This window comes from Mustela putorius, unplaced genomic scaffold (genome assembly GCF_011764305.1).
Source record: "Mustela putorius furo isolate JIRA1106 unplaced genomic scaffold, ASM1176430v1.1 tig00003869_pilon_pilon_pilon, whole genome shotgun sequence".
NCBI classification, from domain to species: domain Eukaryota; kingdom Metazoa; phylum Chordata; class Mammalia; order Carnivora; family Mustelidae; genus Mustela; species Mustela putorius.
This window is the reverse complement of record NW_025422021.1, coordinates 1,139,993-1,157,877: the sequence shown is the minus strand read 5'-3', so window position 1 is coordinate 1,157,877 and position 17,885 is coordinate 1,139,993. Positions and strand designations below refer to the sequence as shown.

The window sequence follows — 17,885 nt, the reverse complement described above, 5'->3', positions numbered from 1 at the left end:
TTTATAACTTCAGCAAGTAGTCAAAACCTTAAAAATAGGAAATAAAATGTTATATACATACACACACTGAAAATACTTAATGATATTATGAAGAAATATTTATGCTGAGAATCAGTTAATCAAATCTTGCTTTTAGGCTGCAGCTTACTCTGGTAAAGCTTTTAAAATCCAATACAAAGGTAGCTTTAAAACTAGGCTATGGCTAAACACTACCTTTATTCAAGAAAAATTTTAAATAATATTCTATTTCTTTGATTTTGCAGGTAGAATTTGACAATATATTGATACAGATTATCCGAGAAGAGTAATTTTTAAAATGACATTGGAAAAGTTAAAAAAGAAAAAAAAATAGTGACCTGAAACAAAAAGAAAAGATGAAAGAAACTTGATCACAAGATATTAGGAAAATGAACAAAAAGAATGAAGTCCTTGGCAACAGGGAGCTCATATTCTGGAGACAGAAATGAGACGCTGATTTTAAAACATAAATGTACAATATGAAGTAGTAGTAAGTGATTATAAAAAAATAACAGGGATAAAGGATAGAGACTACTATTTAGATACAGTAGAAGAAACTGAAGTATTTATTTAGACATAATATTAGGGGCCCTGGAGTGAGAAAGAGCCAGATTCAAATCATCCCATTCCAAATAAACATAAGGAACAGACTACTAGACAAATGCAGTTTCAAAAAATTACTGGCCTTTTCTTTCACTTCCTTTCCTTTTCTAATAAGAATGATACCCTATGACACTTGTATTCAGAAAATTTGGAGATTCCATTCTTTGCAAGGCTTTGAACTCAGTTCTCAGTGCTGGGATTCCTCCAAATACCAGAACTTTCACTTTATATATTACTTCCTCAAGGAGACAAGATTGGAAGAAAGTAATGTCTTGATGTTAATGCTGAATGTTGATGAGGAAACAGGCTGTAGTAAAATCAGATGAAACCTGGACTTCAAGAAACCTTTCTTAGTCTGGTGTTAAAAATTTTTAATGGGATAAGACACTGAGATGGCCTGTAGGTACTTCCAACTTAGCTCCAGATGGAATCTGTTATTTCTACCTTCAGATTGCCTCTCAAATATATTGTTCTTTGTGTTCCATCATCTCCTCCCTGCTCCCAAGACAGGAAAATTACTTCCTAGCTTGTCTCCCTCCTCACTCTCCACAACTACTCCAAGGTCAAGACCAGTTGCTTTGGTCTTTGTTGCTATAGTATCCCTCCTCAAGCCAATGTCCATGGTCCAGCACTAATATTTTTTAATGTGGATAGTGTAACAGTCTTCCCAAGTCTGCCTCCAACCTTTATCCTACTCTCTCCAGAATGACTTTCTCAGGTCTCCTATCCTTCTTCTACATAACCTCCCCACAGATGAGTCTACACTGTCATCAGAGACAAGCCCCAGACATCTGAGTACTGGAAACAGGATTTGTCATATACATCCACAATTACTTAAGGAATAACAAAAAGAACCTCTCACTCGATATGATGCATGAACAGGTACTCTCCAGATTTTTATTAAAATGCAGGTAAAATTGGAAAGAAATAATGCCCTGACCTACTAGCATCTTTTGTGACTCAATTTTATCAAATTGCCTCGCTTTCTGCTGGGCAAGATCAGGAATAACAGGAGGCATTTCCAGGCAGGGAAGGCTTTAAGTAGAGACAAAGAGCCAAAGAGAAAAAAAAAATTCCAAGAGGAGATTTGGTAAAAGTGTTGTAAGTTAAACTCATGATCCTAGAAGGAGGGGTTGGGGGGAAAGGTGACAACAAACTCCACTTTCTTTACAATTCCACCAGGGCCAAATAGGAAGTAATAGCACTCCCATGAGCCCTGAGTTGGCAAAGATCAAGGCTAAATTCAGATGTGCCTTTGACCATGATATTGATGGTGAGTATGATAAGGTCTACAGTTGGTTAACACAAAAATTGACTGAAGGAGATGGAACTGCCTATAATGAACAAGATAGATCAAGAGCAGACATATGATCTGTTTCAAATACTTTAATGACTCTTATACGCAGGATGGGATGCATTTATTTTGTACTAGGGCAAAAGAGAACACTGACTCTAAAAATTACAAGGAGGCAAAAGTCATCTCACAAGTTCTCCCTTCAGTTCATGCCTTGCACACAGGCATTTGGTCAAAGGGACAGATACGTTTGCAATCTGGCCAGTATACCTAACTCAATATGCTGGTGGCCTTGGGCTGAATCAGCTCAGAGATAAGAGCGCCTTTATATAAGTTAGAACAAAAAAGGTGTCTTTTCTAATATGCACAAGGTATAGAGACTCTGACTCAATAAAGACCAGCAGTATTATCCAGTAATGGCAGACAGGGACATAGGGTCCCCAAGCAAAGCCCAAGAGTTCATCCATGAGTCAGGCCACACCTACACTCCACCACATGGGGGAAATTAAACTAGATCACTCTCAAGTTATTTCCAGTTTGATCTCTCAGGTGCCTTTTCTTACTTTATTGTTCTATGAATTATCCTATGAATTTATAATCTCTCAAAAACCCTCTTAGACCTTAAATAATGTACTTCCTGAAATCTACTCTGTTTTGGGAGAAGGATAAAGAAAGGTTATCATAGGCCAGCTTGGGCTTACCACTCATGTTCTTCCTCAACTCAAATGCCAACAAGTTATTAGAAAAAAGAAAAAACTCCATTTCTAAGTTCTTCCAGAAGTTTTTCTGACACTATTATTAGATACTGCGCTCGTGGTGGCAGCAAAGGGGGAATCCAAGTTCAGCTCAAGTATTTCAAAAGACGCTGATCTATATTCAGAAGTAGTTAGGGTTTCAGCAGTAACCAAAAGGAAAAGTATATTTTTATTAATGTGGTGATTCCTTTTTTAAAAAAAACTGGAAGTTTATGCCTTCTGACACCTTTCACTCATTTCTCCCATTTCCCACCTCCCACCTCAGGCAACCAAGAATCTGTTCTCTACACCTGTATGTTCAATTGGGGGTTCATTCTTTGTTTTTTTCAAGATTCCACACATAAGGGAGATCAGATGGCAATTTAACTTTCTCTGACTTAGGTCACTTAGCATAATGCCCTTAAGGTCCATTCATGTTGTTACAAATGTCAGGAGTTCCTTTTTTTATGACCAGATAATGTTTCATTGTGTGTAAGTATGCGTATACACATGCACACACACATATACCCACATATCTAGACCCTACATTTTCTTTCCCATTCATCCACTGATGGACACTTAGGTTGCTTCTATGTCTTGGCCATTGTGCTACAATGATCATGGGAGTGCAGCTATCTTTTTGAGTTAGTGATTTTTTCTCCTTTGGATAAATATCCAGAAGTGGAATTGTTAGACCATATGGTAGCTCCATTTTTAAATTTTTGAGGAACTTCCATACTGTTTTCCTCAGTGGCTGCACCAAGTTACATTCCTACCAGCAGTGCACCAAGGGTTCCTTCCCTTTGCTCCACGTCCTCACCAACACTTTTTGGTAAGAGCCATTCCAGCAGATGTGAGGTAATAGTTCACTGTGGCCATGATCGACATTTCCCCGATGATTAGTGATGTTGAGCATCTTTTCATGTACCTGTTGGCCATCTGCAGGTCTTCTTTGGGAAAATGGTTTTTCAGATCCTCTACCTACTTTTTAGACCAGCTATTAATTTTGCTATTCATTTTTAAAAGAAACTTATAGAAAAAAATCCTTTATAATATACATACCTAGCTAGATTGTTTCAAATCCTGCCTCATTTATCTAAGCATTATCTCCTAGTGAATTTATCATCATGTCAAATATATTACGGAATTTATATTCCATTTAGTCTCAGCAATGCACACAAGATATGTTAAAATAATGGTCATACTGGATGTCCAGAAAATACGTACATTTCTGTTTTACTCTTTCATGTATTTTTTCTTTCAAGGTATGAACTGAAACTACTACATAATTTATGAAACAGACATGCACAGCATTATGACCATCTTTCTATGGCACTTCATAATATACAAGGTAGTTTCAAATGTATTATCTGACTCAAACTACAAAACTACACTGTGAGACAGGCAGGAAGATTGTAATCTTTTCAAGGATCCATATGTTTATTCAGTCCTTTGCACAAAATAGCAAACTTTCAAAATATAAATATTTAGCTAATATACATACTAAAATGGTTTAACACGCAAAAGATGCAGTTTTAAAATTTTGCCTGTAGGAGGAGTGTTAGGCAGCTAATAATTAGCCATTCTGCACAAATATATAAGAAAATTATAAGTTTGCTTTATAAAATATCCTAATTTTATGTTGAACTAAACATAACATTCAATAATGTTTATAAATTTAGGGAAAAAAGAGCCCTAGGACATAAAACTCTTCTCTTCAACACGAAGGAAAGCAAGCACATTCTTATCATTTCCTCTGCCTTCCGCCAGGTTTTTCATGCACCAGTCTTTGTTCTAGGACCTGTCTCTTCCTTCCTAATCTCTATTCTGTTGGCAGAATCATCGCTGCTAAACCAGATGACAATGCTATGATAAAAAAATGACACTAATGTTGGATCAATACATGACGAGTAAACTACGGAGTACAGCAAAAATCTCAGTCCAGAATCTGGATTTAAACTTCCTCTAGTGGACATGGTTGGGAGCCTTCCCAGAAGCCACTTGGGCCTTTTTTATTTTCTCCGTAATAGCACCCAGATTCAGTTCAGGTATTTCCAGCCTTCAGGAAAAGGGGTTCCTACTTCCAGACGATGGGATGGGTCTTAAGAGTTAAGAGACTGCATGCTCCAGCTCAGGCACACATTGTAGGCAGTCAAACTGACAGGAGAAAATTTTAATCCTTGCTCAGTATTAAAGCATGTTGGATCTCTCACATACACACACCTTTCCCTATCCTACTTGATTTGAACAAAGAAGGATCTAATCCACTGTCAACAATTTTTTGATGATAGAAAGGTTTAAATTTAAGATGAAGTCAAAACTGAGGAAGCCAAAGTGAATTAGAGAATTCCAAAGATATGGGTTACACACACACATACCCCACTTAGAAGTGCTTGCAAGCTTGCCTTCCTTCCCTTATTTTTCTCCTTCTGCTGCTGCTTCTCCTTATGCAAAGAAAACCACAAAAATCCTCTGACTCTCCCAAACGGTCTGTTTCAAGTACTTTCAAATCTTCTGATCAAAATATCACCCTCTGAGACACCAGAGTTCTTGTATCTATATCCCAATTACATTTATTTGAATCCCCAATAAACTAAGAGCCACACAAGAGCAGGTAGTGTAACTTATTCATCTTGCATTCTGCACAGTGTTTAACACAAGGCATTCTACAAGAGTTTTCTGAACCAGAAGATACATAGTAGTATATACATCAAACTATCCTGGATATTAAATCAATGAAACACAATAATGTTATTAAGTTTGCCAATAAGCTCATTCAACTTTTATGGTCTCCACACAATAAGAATTCAACCTTTTTTCCCCCACCAATCTGTAAAATCTTCAGTGGGAAGGAATGATAGATAAGAACTGTTTCTTTTCCTTTTAAATTACTTTTAAGTAAACCAAAACCCACAAAGGTAAAAGATTAACTTCTTACTACAGTTTTATTTTAGTCACAAATTCCTCCTGAATTTTTCATGGTAATTTCTCTTGAATCTTCATTGTAATAGATGCCTTTTGGGGTGGCTGAACTTTTTGTTTAAAAAAAAATATTAGGGGCACTTGGGTAGCTCAGTCTGTTAAGTCTCTACCTTCAGCTCAGGTCATGATCTCAGGGCCATGGGATCGAGTCACACATCAGGCTCCCTGCTCAGTGGAGAGTCTGATTCTCCCTCTCTATCTGCCTACAGCTCCCCTTGCTTGTGTTGTCAAATTAACAAAAATCTTTTTAAAAAAATTGTTTTTAGAGAAACTTCTTCTACCCCAATACATCAAGTCATGAAGTGAGGGCATCAAATCTTATATTGTGAGACTCATCTCCCTCGGTTTCAGCTGAGCAAAACCATGTCACTCTGAATCCCTTCCCCATGAATTTATAAACAAGACTAGGAGAATCCAAGTATACTCTGGCTTTGTCTTCTGAACAGGTTTATTATGCAATACTCTTCATCAGTTTAAATTTGCTAGAAATTTCCACTGTGTGTTAGTAAAGCTACATAGAAATAAAATCAGACAAACTGGGCTTGTGATTTTTGATAGCATCAACCCTTTTTCTCATTCCAATACCCCCCCCCACCATGGGAAAAATCAGTCTCAAAGGAAACAAAGGAATTTGGTCACTAAATTCAAAACATTGGAAAGGATTTTGCTAATCTTCTTTCTATTAACTTTAGCATTGGCAAATTTCTATTTTCCTCAGCACAAACCTAAACACCTTTCTTGTTTTAGACAATGAATTTAAGCTACTGGCTTCTCTGAATTCATCTAAACCGGCAGTTACATGCTTAGTTTTGACCTAACCAGCAGGGGTCAGAGTCAGAACAAAAACCACCTAATGAAGGATTCCATGGAAAGACATCAAACATTTAAGTGAGCAAAAATCAATTGCTTGCCAAACTGTAGAAATAATGTGTAAAGCCAAAATCTCAATGAAGATATCAAAAAGTGCACAGCTCCCTTTGAAATGATTCCTAATAATTTTTAAAGTCTGAAAAAAGGTCTGAAGACAATACATTCTAATGTATTATCATAATAACATTCTAATAACACAATGAAGAAAACAAAATAAGTGATAATTCTTAGAGCCAGCTGTCGTAGGCTATAGAAACACGCAAAAAAGCTTTAGATATTACAGGTAGTTTCCTCAGTTTGGCTTAAGAACAAATACAGATTGTTTTGCTTCCTTAAGTATGATATTTTTTTTTAATGACAAAATTATATTCTGAAAATGACTTACTTGTAACATCAGTCTTTATTCCTGCAATCCTCAATAGTGGTTCAACCTTCTCATAATAGACCTGGGTAGCTTCTTTTTTGTGGCTCTGGGGGTTGAGAATTACTTTTAATGACTTTGGTCTATTTGAAAAACCTAAGAGGAAAACAAAGACAAAGTTACACAATCTTCATCAGCACTTCTTTTCTTTCCCTTTAAAACCACACACTAAGTCCAGTCAGAAGGTTTTATATCTATTTAAGTAGTATTTGCTGTTTTTATTTGAAATTCTTATGAGTTTTCCCAAACATGGCAGTATTTTAAAACATTTGTTTTCCTAGCAGTTAAATAGGTAAATTCTTCATAAATCATGAATTATAACAAAGCATTTCATTTATGAAGGAAAATGTGGATGAAAGCAACTTTGTATTATTAGGCAAAGCTCATGTATATTTACCAAATCATAGATAATATATCAAATGTTCCATCAGCATTTATGGGGGGGGGGGCAATAACCTGCAAAGAACAGAAAGGTTTACTTCCTCTCCTGAGATAGATATGTTCATTATTAGAATTGGGCTCCCCAGTGACCCCAGGGCTCCCCAGGCCTGACCCGTGGAGGAGCGCAGGGTGGGGCAGAGTACACAGGGCTGGGTCAGGGCCAGTGCCCAGAGCAATGCATGCTGGGAGCTGAAAAGAGGGTTAGGTCGAAGTTCAACCCTGAAAAGGAGCCAGGGGAGAAAGGACTCTTCCCTGGGGAACTGGGAAAGAAAACCTCTCAGCAGGGATTCGATGAGAGTGCTGCCTCACAGTTGGGGCTGAGATTTGATACTACAATTTTCTGGGCTTGCAAGATGCTTATCACTTAGAACCCAGTTGGAGCAGGTGCAAAGCAAATTTTCTGTTAGGAAGGTGCAGGCGAGACAGAGGAGTCAAAAGAATGCTAACGACAATTTCTTTCAAGGTAAACTGCTGTCACAGGGCCATGTTTCAAGGTTAAAAAAAAAAAAAGTTACTAGCATCTGCTTTTAATAAAACCATCCCTAAAGCCTCATGGAAAACATCTATAACACCAATGTCAGTTCTTGTGCCTCCAGCTGAGACAATATTTCATTTTCTCATCATATTTGATATTATACCATCCTTCAACAGGACACAAGGTTTTGAATTCAGGGGGATCCCTGTACTGGATAAGCAAAAGACAGGGCCAGGCTGAACTGCCTACAGTCTCTGTCATTGTCCCTGCGCTTGTTGGGTTGCTAAGTGGCCTCTGGCAGTCTCCTTACCACCCAGTCTTAAAAATCTCAAAACCTTGCTCCGTTCCTTTTTTCCTTCCAATCCCTCCATTCGAACGAAGTGCCCACGTTCATGAGATGGTAATTCTGTTTCGGTGCCTTCTGCCCCTCTTTGATGGCGTGCTCTGGCTCCTCCGGGGCTCCTGCCAGGCATTTGGACATCTCGCTCTTCTCCTCCTTCCATGACCTCTGCATCACGCCTCCATCAGGCCTGCACCATTAGAGAGCTGCGAGGGCTCCCCACTGCCTGTGGCCAAGCCTGAACCCCTCAAAATGACACTCAGAGCCTTTCCCCAGCCAACTGCAACCTAGCCTCCCCTCTCCCTCTCTCACATAGATTCCAGAAACATTCCAGAGCATTTGACTGAGTACCGGAGCAAAGTGGTTAACACACGGTTTGTGCTTTAAAGGAGGAAGATGTATCCAACACGTAGAAACAGCACAAAATGAACTTGCTAATGGAGAGGCACCAATCACCCTGGGAGTGTATGAGAAGAGACTGGTTAATTCTCACTAGGGATCAGGAAAAGGAAGTATGTGAGTGGGGCTTTTGTCTCTTGTGGTTTTCACTACTTAGAATTCCCTCCTTCCTTCCTCACACACCTCACCTTACCCCCCTCAGCCAGACAGCAGGAGCAGCAGTGGGACAGGAGAAGAAATTCTAAGCAGAGACTAGCATGAAGTTCAGTAAGTGCAAGGTTTCTCTGTTCCATTACTGCTTCCCCATCATGCTCTGAAACTACTCAATTACCTGCCAAATACTAGATGTGCCAGGCACTCCTCAGACAGGTTTTGTTTTAAGATTTTATTTATTTGGGACAGAGATAGTGACTGAGATAGTGAGAGAACACTTGAATGGGAAGGAGAGGGAGAAGCAGACTCCCCATGGAGCAGGGAGCAGGAAACCCAATAAGGGGCTTCATCCCAGGACCCTGAGATCACAACCTGAGCCGAAGGCAGACGCTTAACTGACTGAACCACCCAGGCGTCCCTCAGACCGTTTTTCTTTCCACTCTACCTTACCACCATTTCTATGACAATTCTGCTTTTTGTTTTGTTTTGTTTTTTCATCAAGTAGGCCCCATGACCAATACAGGGCTGGAACTCACAACCTCGAGATCGAGTTGGCTTGCTCTAGGCACTTAGCCAGTCAGGCGCCCCAAATTCTGCTGTTTTTTTTTTAAAGCTCACTTCAACATGACTTCCTCACTAAAGACTTTCTTAATCACCAACAGAATTCACCTCTCTGGCTTCTCATTCCCGCTGTATTCTGTGGGTCTCTATTAACTATTTTTTATATCATTCATATTAAAAAAAGAACTGATGAAAGACCCAACATCTTGGAACTCTTACTGCCAAACCAGGGACAATATGAAATGGAGTAAAGATGACATCTTACCAAGGAGGAGAAGGAAAAACTCTGTCTTATAGTAGAATGACAATAAATATGGAAGGAATGACAGAAAATCACTATTTTCACCCGTTAATAATGGATTCAGGCAAGAATCAGTAATGGGTGGTACAACCATCAGTGACAGTCTGTTGGAGAACAGAATGTTTCCTTATTCTTAAACTCTGTCCCTCTTTATTGTTCTCATTACAGAGGGTAGAAGCAGACATTGACAATGGGGAAATCTCACAAACACTGCCTTACGCAAGAGATCGGAGTTGACCATAACCTTAACGTACAAATGGACACGTAGGCCCGTGATACCCTGCCTGAAACTCTTAAGAACTGTCAATACTGTGAAATAAAGTTGAGGACCTGGTCCCAATTCAAGGCAGCTAAAGAGAGGACAAGTGATGCAATGTATGATTCTGGATCAGGTGAAAAACTGCCAGAAAGGACAGGACTATTAGCCTTTAACCAGGAGACGAAGCAGATAAATCTAGGGCTCACTTTCATTAAAGCACAACAAAGACAAGTTACTTGTTCAAAACTTCAGAGACCAAGACTCAGATTAAACATCCAAGTTAAGTTTACCCTTACCTGGCATATTTATTGAAAGAGGCTGCTTCATTTCTTGGTCAGAGGCAGTCCCAGCATGGAAATGGTCTAGGTAGCTAATGGTAGTCCTCAAACGTTATCATGAAAACCCACTTTTATTTGCCCCTCTCCCTATATCATGATTGTCAGGTAATAAAAGTTTTTGGAAATAAGAAACAGTCACTTGGGGCTTATGAGGATAAGTATGTTGTAGTTGAAGGCTTATAGCCCTTAAATATCTATGTATAAAACCATATGCTATATGTCCTATTCACCCTTTGTAACACAATCCCCTTAGTCAGGAAAGAGCTAAAACTGCTCAAGATTTTCTAAAAATATTTAAGCAGATTAATTTTATTCTTAAGCCTCAGTTACAACAACAATAGCAACTAAATAAATTAATCAGAATGTTCCGTTCCTTAGACATCCTGATAAATTGAGCACTTTCAAAACATAAATCAACAAAGCCAATTTTTCGCCAGAGCATGTATTCATTTTCTCATTTATCTTTTCCTTTTGGGTGCTCTTAATTTGATGATTATGAAGCTGGAGTCTAAGTATATAAAAATTAGGTAGCAATTTGATACCTATTTAGCGATCAGAAGGGGGATTTCTATCGTATAAAGATTTTTTTTTAAAGATGTAAATCATTGAGTAGAATAAAGAGATATAATTAGTAAGTCTCCAACTTCTCTTCTCTCAGGATCCCTCCCCAAGCCTCTCTCTACTTTACTCAGCCCCTCGTACACACCATGCCCCCTCTCCCATAGCGCCACTGCACTGACTCTGCCCTGTCCACCCCCCTCTTGGTCATAAGTATGCTGTCACCTTGGCCAGTTTGTCCAATTAATCAGTCATCACTTCCTTGGGAAAGACTTCTATGGCTTCCTCGGCTTTGCAACGTTAGCTAGGTCACTGCCCCCTCATCATCTGTTCTTATACGTCCATACATTTTGCAAACTTGATTCTTACACTATTATAATTTTATATCTATTTATTATTTGTACTCATATTAGACTTGAAACTCTGGGGCTTCTCCCTGTATTCTATCTTCTTAGTGAAGAGGATATAATAGATGATCAAATATTCGATGAATGAATAAAAGGGTAGTGTTAGCCTTCAGCCATAAAGATAGTAGTGGCAACCATCCATTTATTCACAAATAACTGCGTGCATATTATTTGCCAGACAGGGTTCTAGAAGCTGAGGCTCTATCAGTGAACAAGCAAGCTTCTGCCTTCAGGAAGCTTCCATTTTAATGGTGGGGGACAGAAATACTAAGAGAATTCAAGGTATGTTACATGATGGTTCTAAGGATAAAACAAAACCTCACAGTGGGAGAGAAGGAGGACAAAGTAGAAGAAATGACTTCCTGGACAGGGAAAATCAGATCCCTCACAGGCACCTACAAGGACTTTGGCTTTTGTTCTGAGAGGAGAAGCATGCTGATTTTTGAGCAGCACGGCAACAGGACCCTGGATGTGAAATGGATCACTCAAGCCTGTGTGTGGAAAACAGATGCTGTAGGTGCCAGAAAAAAGTCAGAACAGTGGCAATACTCCAGGTGGTAAATGACTGTGCTTGGATTGAGTAAAGTGGAGATTATAAGAAAAGCTACACTCCAGATATATTTTGAAGGTAGAGCTGGTAAGATTTGTCTACTCTTGTGTTATGTGAAAGAGAATAGTCAAAGACTAATCAAATTATGGCTGGATAAGGAGAAAGTGACAGCACAAAAAGGGTTAAGAACTAATGAAAAAGTGGTAGGATCAATTAATTGTGGTCTTGGGGTGGAGGGGATGAAAAATTTTAGGAGTTGAGAGATTACATCGATTAAGTTAGAAAGACAGAGGCCTAGCTTTGTGCAGTGACAGTATCACAGCCAATGAGGTTTAACTGAGGCGCGATTATTGCTAATAGAAAGACAGAGGCCAATAGCCACATGAAGGGTAGGATGCTTCAAAGTAAGACTGTTACTGGTATTAATAATAAAATAATAATAAATTTAATATATAATATATAAAAATAATAATAAAAATTGACTCCATATTCATCAGAATCACCTGAAGGGCTTCTTAAAACACAAATTTTTGGATTCAGTAATCTAGGGTCTGAGATTTTTTCCAGGAGATGCTGATGATGTTGGTCCAGAGATCATACTTTGAGAACCACTGCTCTAAAAGTATGATTACAGGAGGTGAATGAAGTGTAGGATCAAGGTCTTTGAAGAGAAGAAGCTAAAAACTCAGAAAACATCTACGAAAACACCCAGAACTATGGCAGCAGTAGTGAGTGGAGAGAATGACAGTGAGACAGAAACTAATGTCTCCAAGGAGTAAGAAGCATGAACTAGTAGTCTGCACAGGACCCCAACAAGTAGCACTAAGCTAGTGGGGTGTAATGGACTGAGCTTCAAAAATGAGGTTTTTTAAGAGAAGGAAGAAAATGGTCTCAAAATAGCAGTGAGAAGAAAGAAAGATATCAAGACATTGACAAGAGCTCCAGGACCAGTGGTCTGAAGTGTATGACAGAAAAAACAGCCACCACTTGAGGGCTGTAGGGGAAGCTAGAAATTCCCGGGAAAGCTAGGTCTCTCTACTAAAGCAAGAAGGTAAGGGAATTTGGGGAAAGTAATCAAAAATATAAGAGATTTTGCTACTGATGGGCTATTCATTCCACAGGGCAGAATAACATAGTGTCTGAAGTTAAGGACAGTGGGGATGGTGTTGCGTTAGAGAGTACAAAGAAAGAGCCTTAAAGGAACGACAATACAACTGTTGAAGGGCTTTAGGGAGTGAAAGAATGCTTTGCAGCAGTTCAGGTTGGAAAGTGGGGTGTGAGGAGTGGGGTCTTGCCCCAACCACATGGAGCTCTACAAACTTATCTTACCTCCAGCTAATACCAAAGCTGGGGGAGGAGCAACATTGCCTGGAACCAGAAGAGCTCCAAAGCCCCTGTCCCACTCAGTAGATCAATCAGTGTTCGAATCTACACCCAAGTCTGTGTGAGGCACTAGGTTATACTCTTCACAAAGGGATCTCAGTGCAAATATTCTATATTTGGGAGTCACATGCTCCGTTGTCTTCTGTACAGACTGACATTTTCAAAGTACAAAATTCAAAATCTCTGTTTTCAGCTCATTCCTTGATACCGAGTTTCCCTCCTGGTGGACCACTGGTATCACTTCAAGAATTCTTCCAGAAATATTCTATGCATGTGTTCTTTGGCTTTTTACATAGATGGTAGCATTCCTACCCCCTAGTATGTATGTTGCTTTTTTCCTTTTACTGTATTTTGAAGAGGATTTCATATTACTACGTAGAGTAGTAAGTGAAACTAGTAAGTAGTAAGTAGAAAGCTACTCAGTACTTAAAGCTGAGTAGCACTTTTGTATGGATGAAATTCAATTTAAGTAATTTGTCCCATGAGGGGCATGTGGGTGGCTCAGTCAGTTAAGTGTCTGCCTTCAGCTTAGGTCATGATTCCATGGTTCTGGGATTGAGCCCCTCTTTGGGGTCCTTGCTCAGCAGGGAGACTGCTTCTCCCTCTCCTTCTGCTTGTGCACAGTGTGTGTCAAATACAAAAAATTTTTAAAAATGTAATTAGTCCCCTGGAGATGTATATTTATGTTGTTTCCAATCTTCCTTTACTGCAATGAATGTCATTTTGCATCTATTTGCATGTAACTGCAGGACAAACTTCTAGAGGTAGAATTACAGGATCAAGGGGTATGCTCTCTTGAGAGTTTATCCTATTCCTCAATTACTTGCTATTGAAACAATTCAGGGCTGTTACCCTCCAAAAGTGGGTGCTAGTGTTAAGATAATTCATCTTAAGTCTTGGCTTTTCCATTTATCAACTGTGTGACTTTGGGTTATTTGTCCAATTTCTTGGTTTTTCTATTTCCTCATCTGTAATATGAGGATAATAAGAGTACTCCCTACCAAAGGCAATTGTGCTGATTAAATCAGCAAATTTAAGTGCTTAACAAGTGCACACAGTCAGTAATCAATTTATAATTATTACTATCAATTCACACTCCCCCAGGAACAGAGTATCTGTTTTCCTACACCCTTATATACCCATAATGTTTTCAAACTTTTTGACCTTTGACAATGTGAGAAGAAATATTGTTTCTCATGCTAATTTCAATTTACATTTATCCTTTTATGAGAGAAGCTGAGAAACTTTGAAATATTTACGAGATACTTTTATTTTTCTATGAACTATCAGCATCAACCAATTCTTTCTTCATAAAACCGTAATTTTTTTTTGTATTTGCTCTTGTATAATTGCTTTTTAATGACTGTATTATGGAATTGAGGGTGGATTCTTAGAACCAAAGTTATTCTTAATAAAAATCACCACACTCTTGGAAGGAGAAAAAAAGAAAATTAACCTTTTAAGTAAGGTTAACTTTATTTAAATAGTCTATTAAAAACTATTTAATAACCTATTAAAATATGAAAATTAATTTTTGTTTGTTATATGAGTTACAAATTCTTTTCTGTGTAATTGCCTTTAATTTTTATTTATGCCATTTTCTCTATGATCCTTTTTTTCCTGACAGTTTTCATTTTGCACACCTGTAGATTTATCATTTTTTATAGTTTCTGGGTTTTATGTCATATTTAATAGTTTCCTTTTGCGACCAAAAAAAACCCACTATGGGGTGCCTGGGTGGCTCAGTGGGTTAAAGCCTCTGCCTTCAGCTCAGGTCATGATCCCAACATCCTGGGATCGAGCCCCACAACAGGCTCTCTGCTCAGCCAGGAGCCTGCATCCCTTCCTCTCTCTCTGCCTGCACCTTTGCCTACTTGTGATCTCTGTCTATCAAATAAATAAAATCTTTAAAAATGAAAACCCACTATATTTCTAATAATTTTATGGTCTCTATTTCATGTTTTAATTTAAGCATATCTAAAGTTTCTTTTTTAAACAATTTCTTAAATATTTCATTTATTTATTCAAGAAAACAAGAGAGACCATGAACCGGGGGAGGAGCAGAGGGAGAAGGGCTCCATCCCAGGACCTCAGGATGATGACCTGAGCCAAAGGCATACATTTAATGAACTGAGCCACCCAGGCACCCCCAAAATTTCTTTTAATAGAAAGATAAAATTGGGATTTGACTTCATTCTTTTGCCAGATAACTATCCACCTGTCCCAATATCATTCATTTGGTAATCTTTCTCTTATGTATTTCAAATACCAACTTTATATTAAATATAAAATATATTTTATATTAAATTCCGAGTGTGTTAGGATTTCTTCTGAACCATTTAGTCTGAAGTCTTCTGATCAATTCCTATGTCAGTGCCATATTTTGAATTTAATGAGACTATCTCAAGTTTCTCTATGTACACTCATTTTAAATGAGATATTTTTATAATGTTGAGAACATATCCATCTATTCTTTTTTAATTAAGAGCTGCTTGGCATTCATACACAAGTAGACCAATCTATAATTTTCCTTTTTTGGATTTGCATCATCAGAGGTTGATATCAATTTCATGTGAGCTCTATAAATACAATCCAGGAGTTCCCCCACCCCCACCCCATGCTCTCCAACAGTTTAAATAGAATCAAAGTTTCCTGTTCCTTTAAGGTATGGTAGAGATCTCTGTGAAAATATCAGAGTCAATGTTTTCCTGTTTGTTTTTTTAAGGAGTACCAAAATAATTGTTTCCTTGGTGGTAATTGGTCTGTTTAGGTTTTCTATGTCTTCTAGAGTCAGTTTGGCCATTTTTACCTTCCTAGACAATGGACTCATTCACTTCAACCTTCTCCAAGGAGGCAGCCCAGGTTGCTTGATGAGTTTAGATACTGTCTTCTTATGAGTAGTAGTAGCAACACTATTTCCCCCTGATAATTAGAACTGATCACCTTTTTCAGCACCGCAACTTCATTATTACTTTTTTCCATTTGTTGGTTCAGTCACATGGTTCAAAAATGTAGCCAGGTAATTCTCAATGTCCAATTTACTTGAACCACTGTCAGTTCCCATGTGAAAGTATTCTTCTCATACTAATTCCTCTAAATCCGCAGAGTTCAGAGTTATAGGGGCAGGAAACAAAAATTTTATGAGTGGGCCGTTTGCAGTTAAGTTAAGAGGTAACGCTTAGATCTTCACTACTTGGTTTGTAGACTTATGTATTTTGTTTATGGAACTAAAAACTACTTTCACAAAATTTTGTCTTCTGGGTAGAATACAATGAAATACAACAGGAAACATGGCAAAATCAGCAAAGCCCATGATTCATCAGCCAACTGCTTCACTTCTTTGATATAATTAAGTCCCTTGATCAAAAGCAGTACGGAATGCAAATTCACTGAAAAGGGTATTTAGTAGGGTTACAGATGGTAGTGTTGCCAGAAACATGGTGAATGGGAAATTCAAATCCACATCTAAAATAAACATTCATAGCAATGAGACTAATTACTAACTTTCCACAATGGAGGAACTCCAATGTAATCAACTTGCCACCAAATGGGTGACCAGTTGCTCTAAGATAGAGAGCCACAGCCAGGCTCAGGGCTGATTTGTTTGCAGAGTACTCAGCAGTAACAGGAGTCAAATTAGTCTTGTTGAGCAGAAGTATTTGTTGTTAAATCCATATATTCCCCCATCTTTGCATGAAGGCCACTTTGTTTATGTGTTCACTGTGCAAGCCCTAGCATTGATTTTTTTTACAGGTTACATTTTTAAAGGTTGCATTTATTTGGGAGAGAGAGAGAGAGAGAGAGCACAAGCATGAGTGGGGAGCAGAGAGAGATAGAGAGAAGCAGACTCCCTGGTGAGCAAGGAGGCTGATGCGGGGCTCCATCCCAGGACCCTGGGATCATGAACTGAGCTGAAGGCAGAAGCTTAACTGACTGAGCCACCCAGGCACCTTCCTAGGGTTGCTTTTATAAGATGCTGACTGACATCTATAGAATGGGGTACCTTGCCTACCTAACTAGGTTGTCTTTTGAAATAAATGCTCTTTGATGACTATTTATATAAAACAAATCTCATTCTGTTCTTAGTCTATGAAAACCAACTTTCTTCCAAATTCCTGACTATTTGGCAAGCTCTTAACCTCTGTCCATGCATTAGTATGCAACCATCCCTCTGGCTATCACTCTTTAGAAACTATGATCAATTGTCTGAAGTTCTGCCCACAACAAGGATTTTCCTTCCCTATCTTATAGTAACACTCAAGTAGGCCCGTAATGCTTCAGTAGCTCATTTCTATGGTATCATGAAGAATCCATTTATTTCCCTTAGTTTACTGGTCATAGAAAATATCTCATGATACCACATATGAAGGGGGGCAAAAAGAAGAAAGCAATGTGGCAATAATTGTAGGCCACCAATACATTTGATTTCTAGACCCTTCTCTAGTTCTTTCATCATATTATCTGTACAATACAGCTTTTTATTTAAAATAGAGAGGTATTTTATGTTTCCTACAACTGAACTCTAATATGGGTGTCTAACAGACATGTCAAAGTTGACATATTGAAAACTGAAATTTTGATATTCCCTACCAAATGGGGCCTATCTACTCATAGTCTTTGCTACTTTACTGAATAAGAACTTCTTTATACCTGCTCCAGTTAGAAACTTTATTCTGAAAATTGGTAACTAAAAATAACTGTGCATTTATCCTGACTCTTTAGACTATATTTATGGGTCATCAAGTAGTACCAGTAGAAGAAACATTCCTTTAATGAAAAAATAGCACTAATTTAGAAA

General features: G+C 38.3%; 1 protein-coding gene and 1 pseudogene across 3 annotated transcripts in view; one reads left to right on the top strand and one right to left on the bottom strand.

The window, feature by feature from the left end:
• The window catches only part of CERKL (ceramide kinase like), a 116,088-nt gene that overhangs the window by 24,875 nt on the left and 73,328 nt on the right, over positions 1-17,885 (bottom strand). For all 3 annotated transcript variants that reach the window (XM_013064805.2, XM_004768950.3, XM_013064806.2), the window contains one exon: positions 6,887-7,018. In XM_013064805.2, the coding sequence (XP_012920259.1) occupies positions 6,887-7,018 (132 nt within the window). The remainder of the gene's footprint in view (positions 1-6,886; positions 7,019-17,885) is intronic.
• On the top strand, positions 12,001-12,125 carry LOC123388030 (annotated as a pseudogene).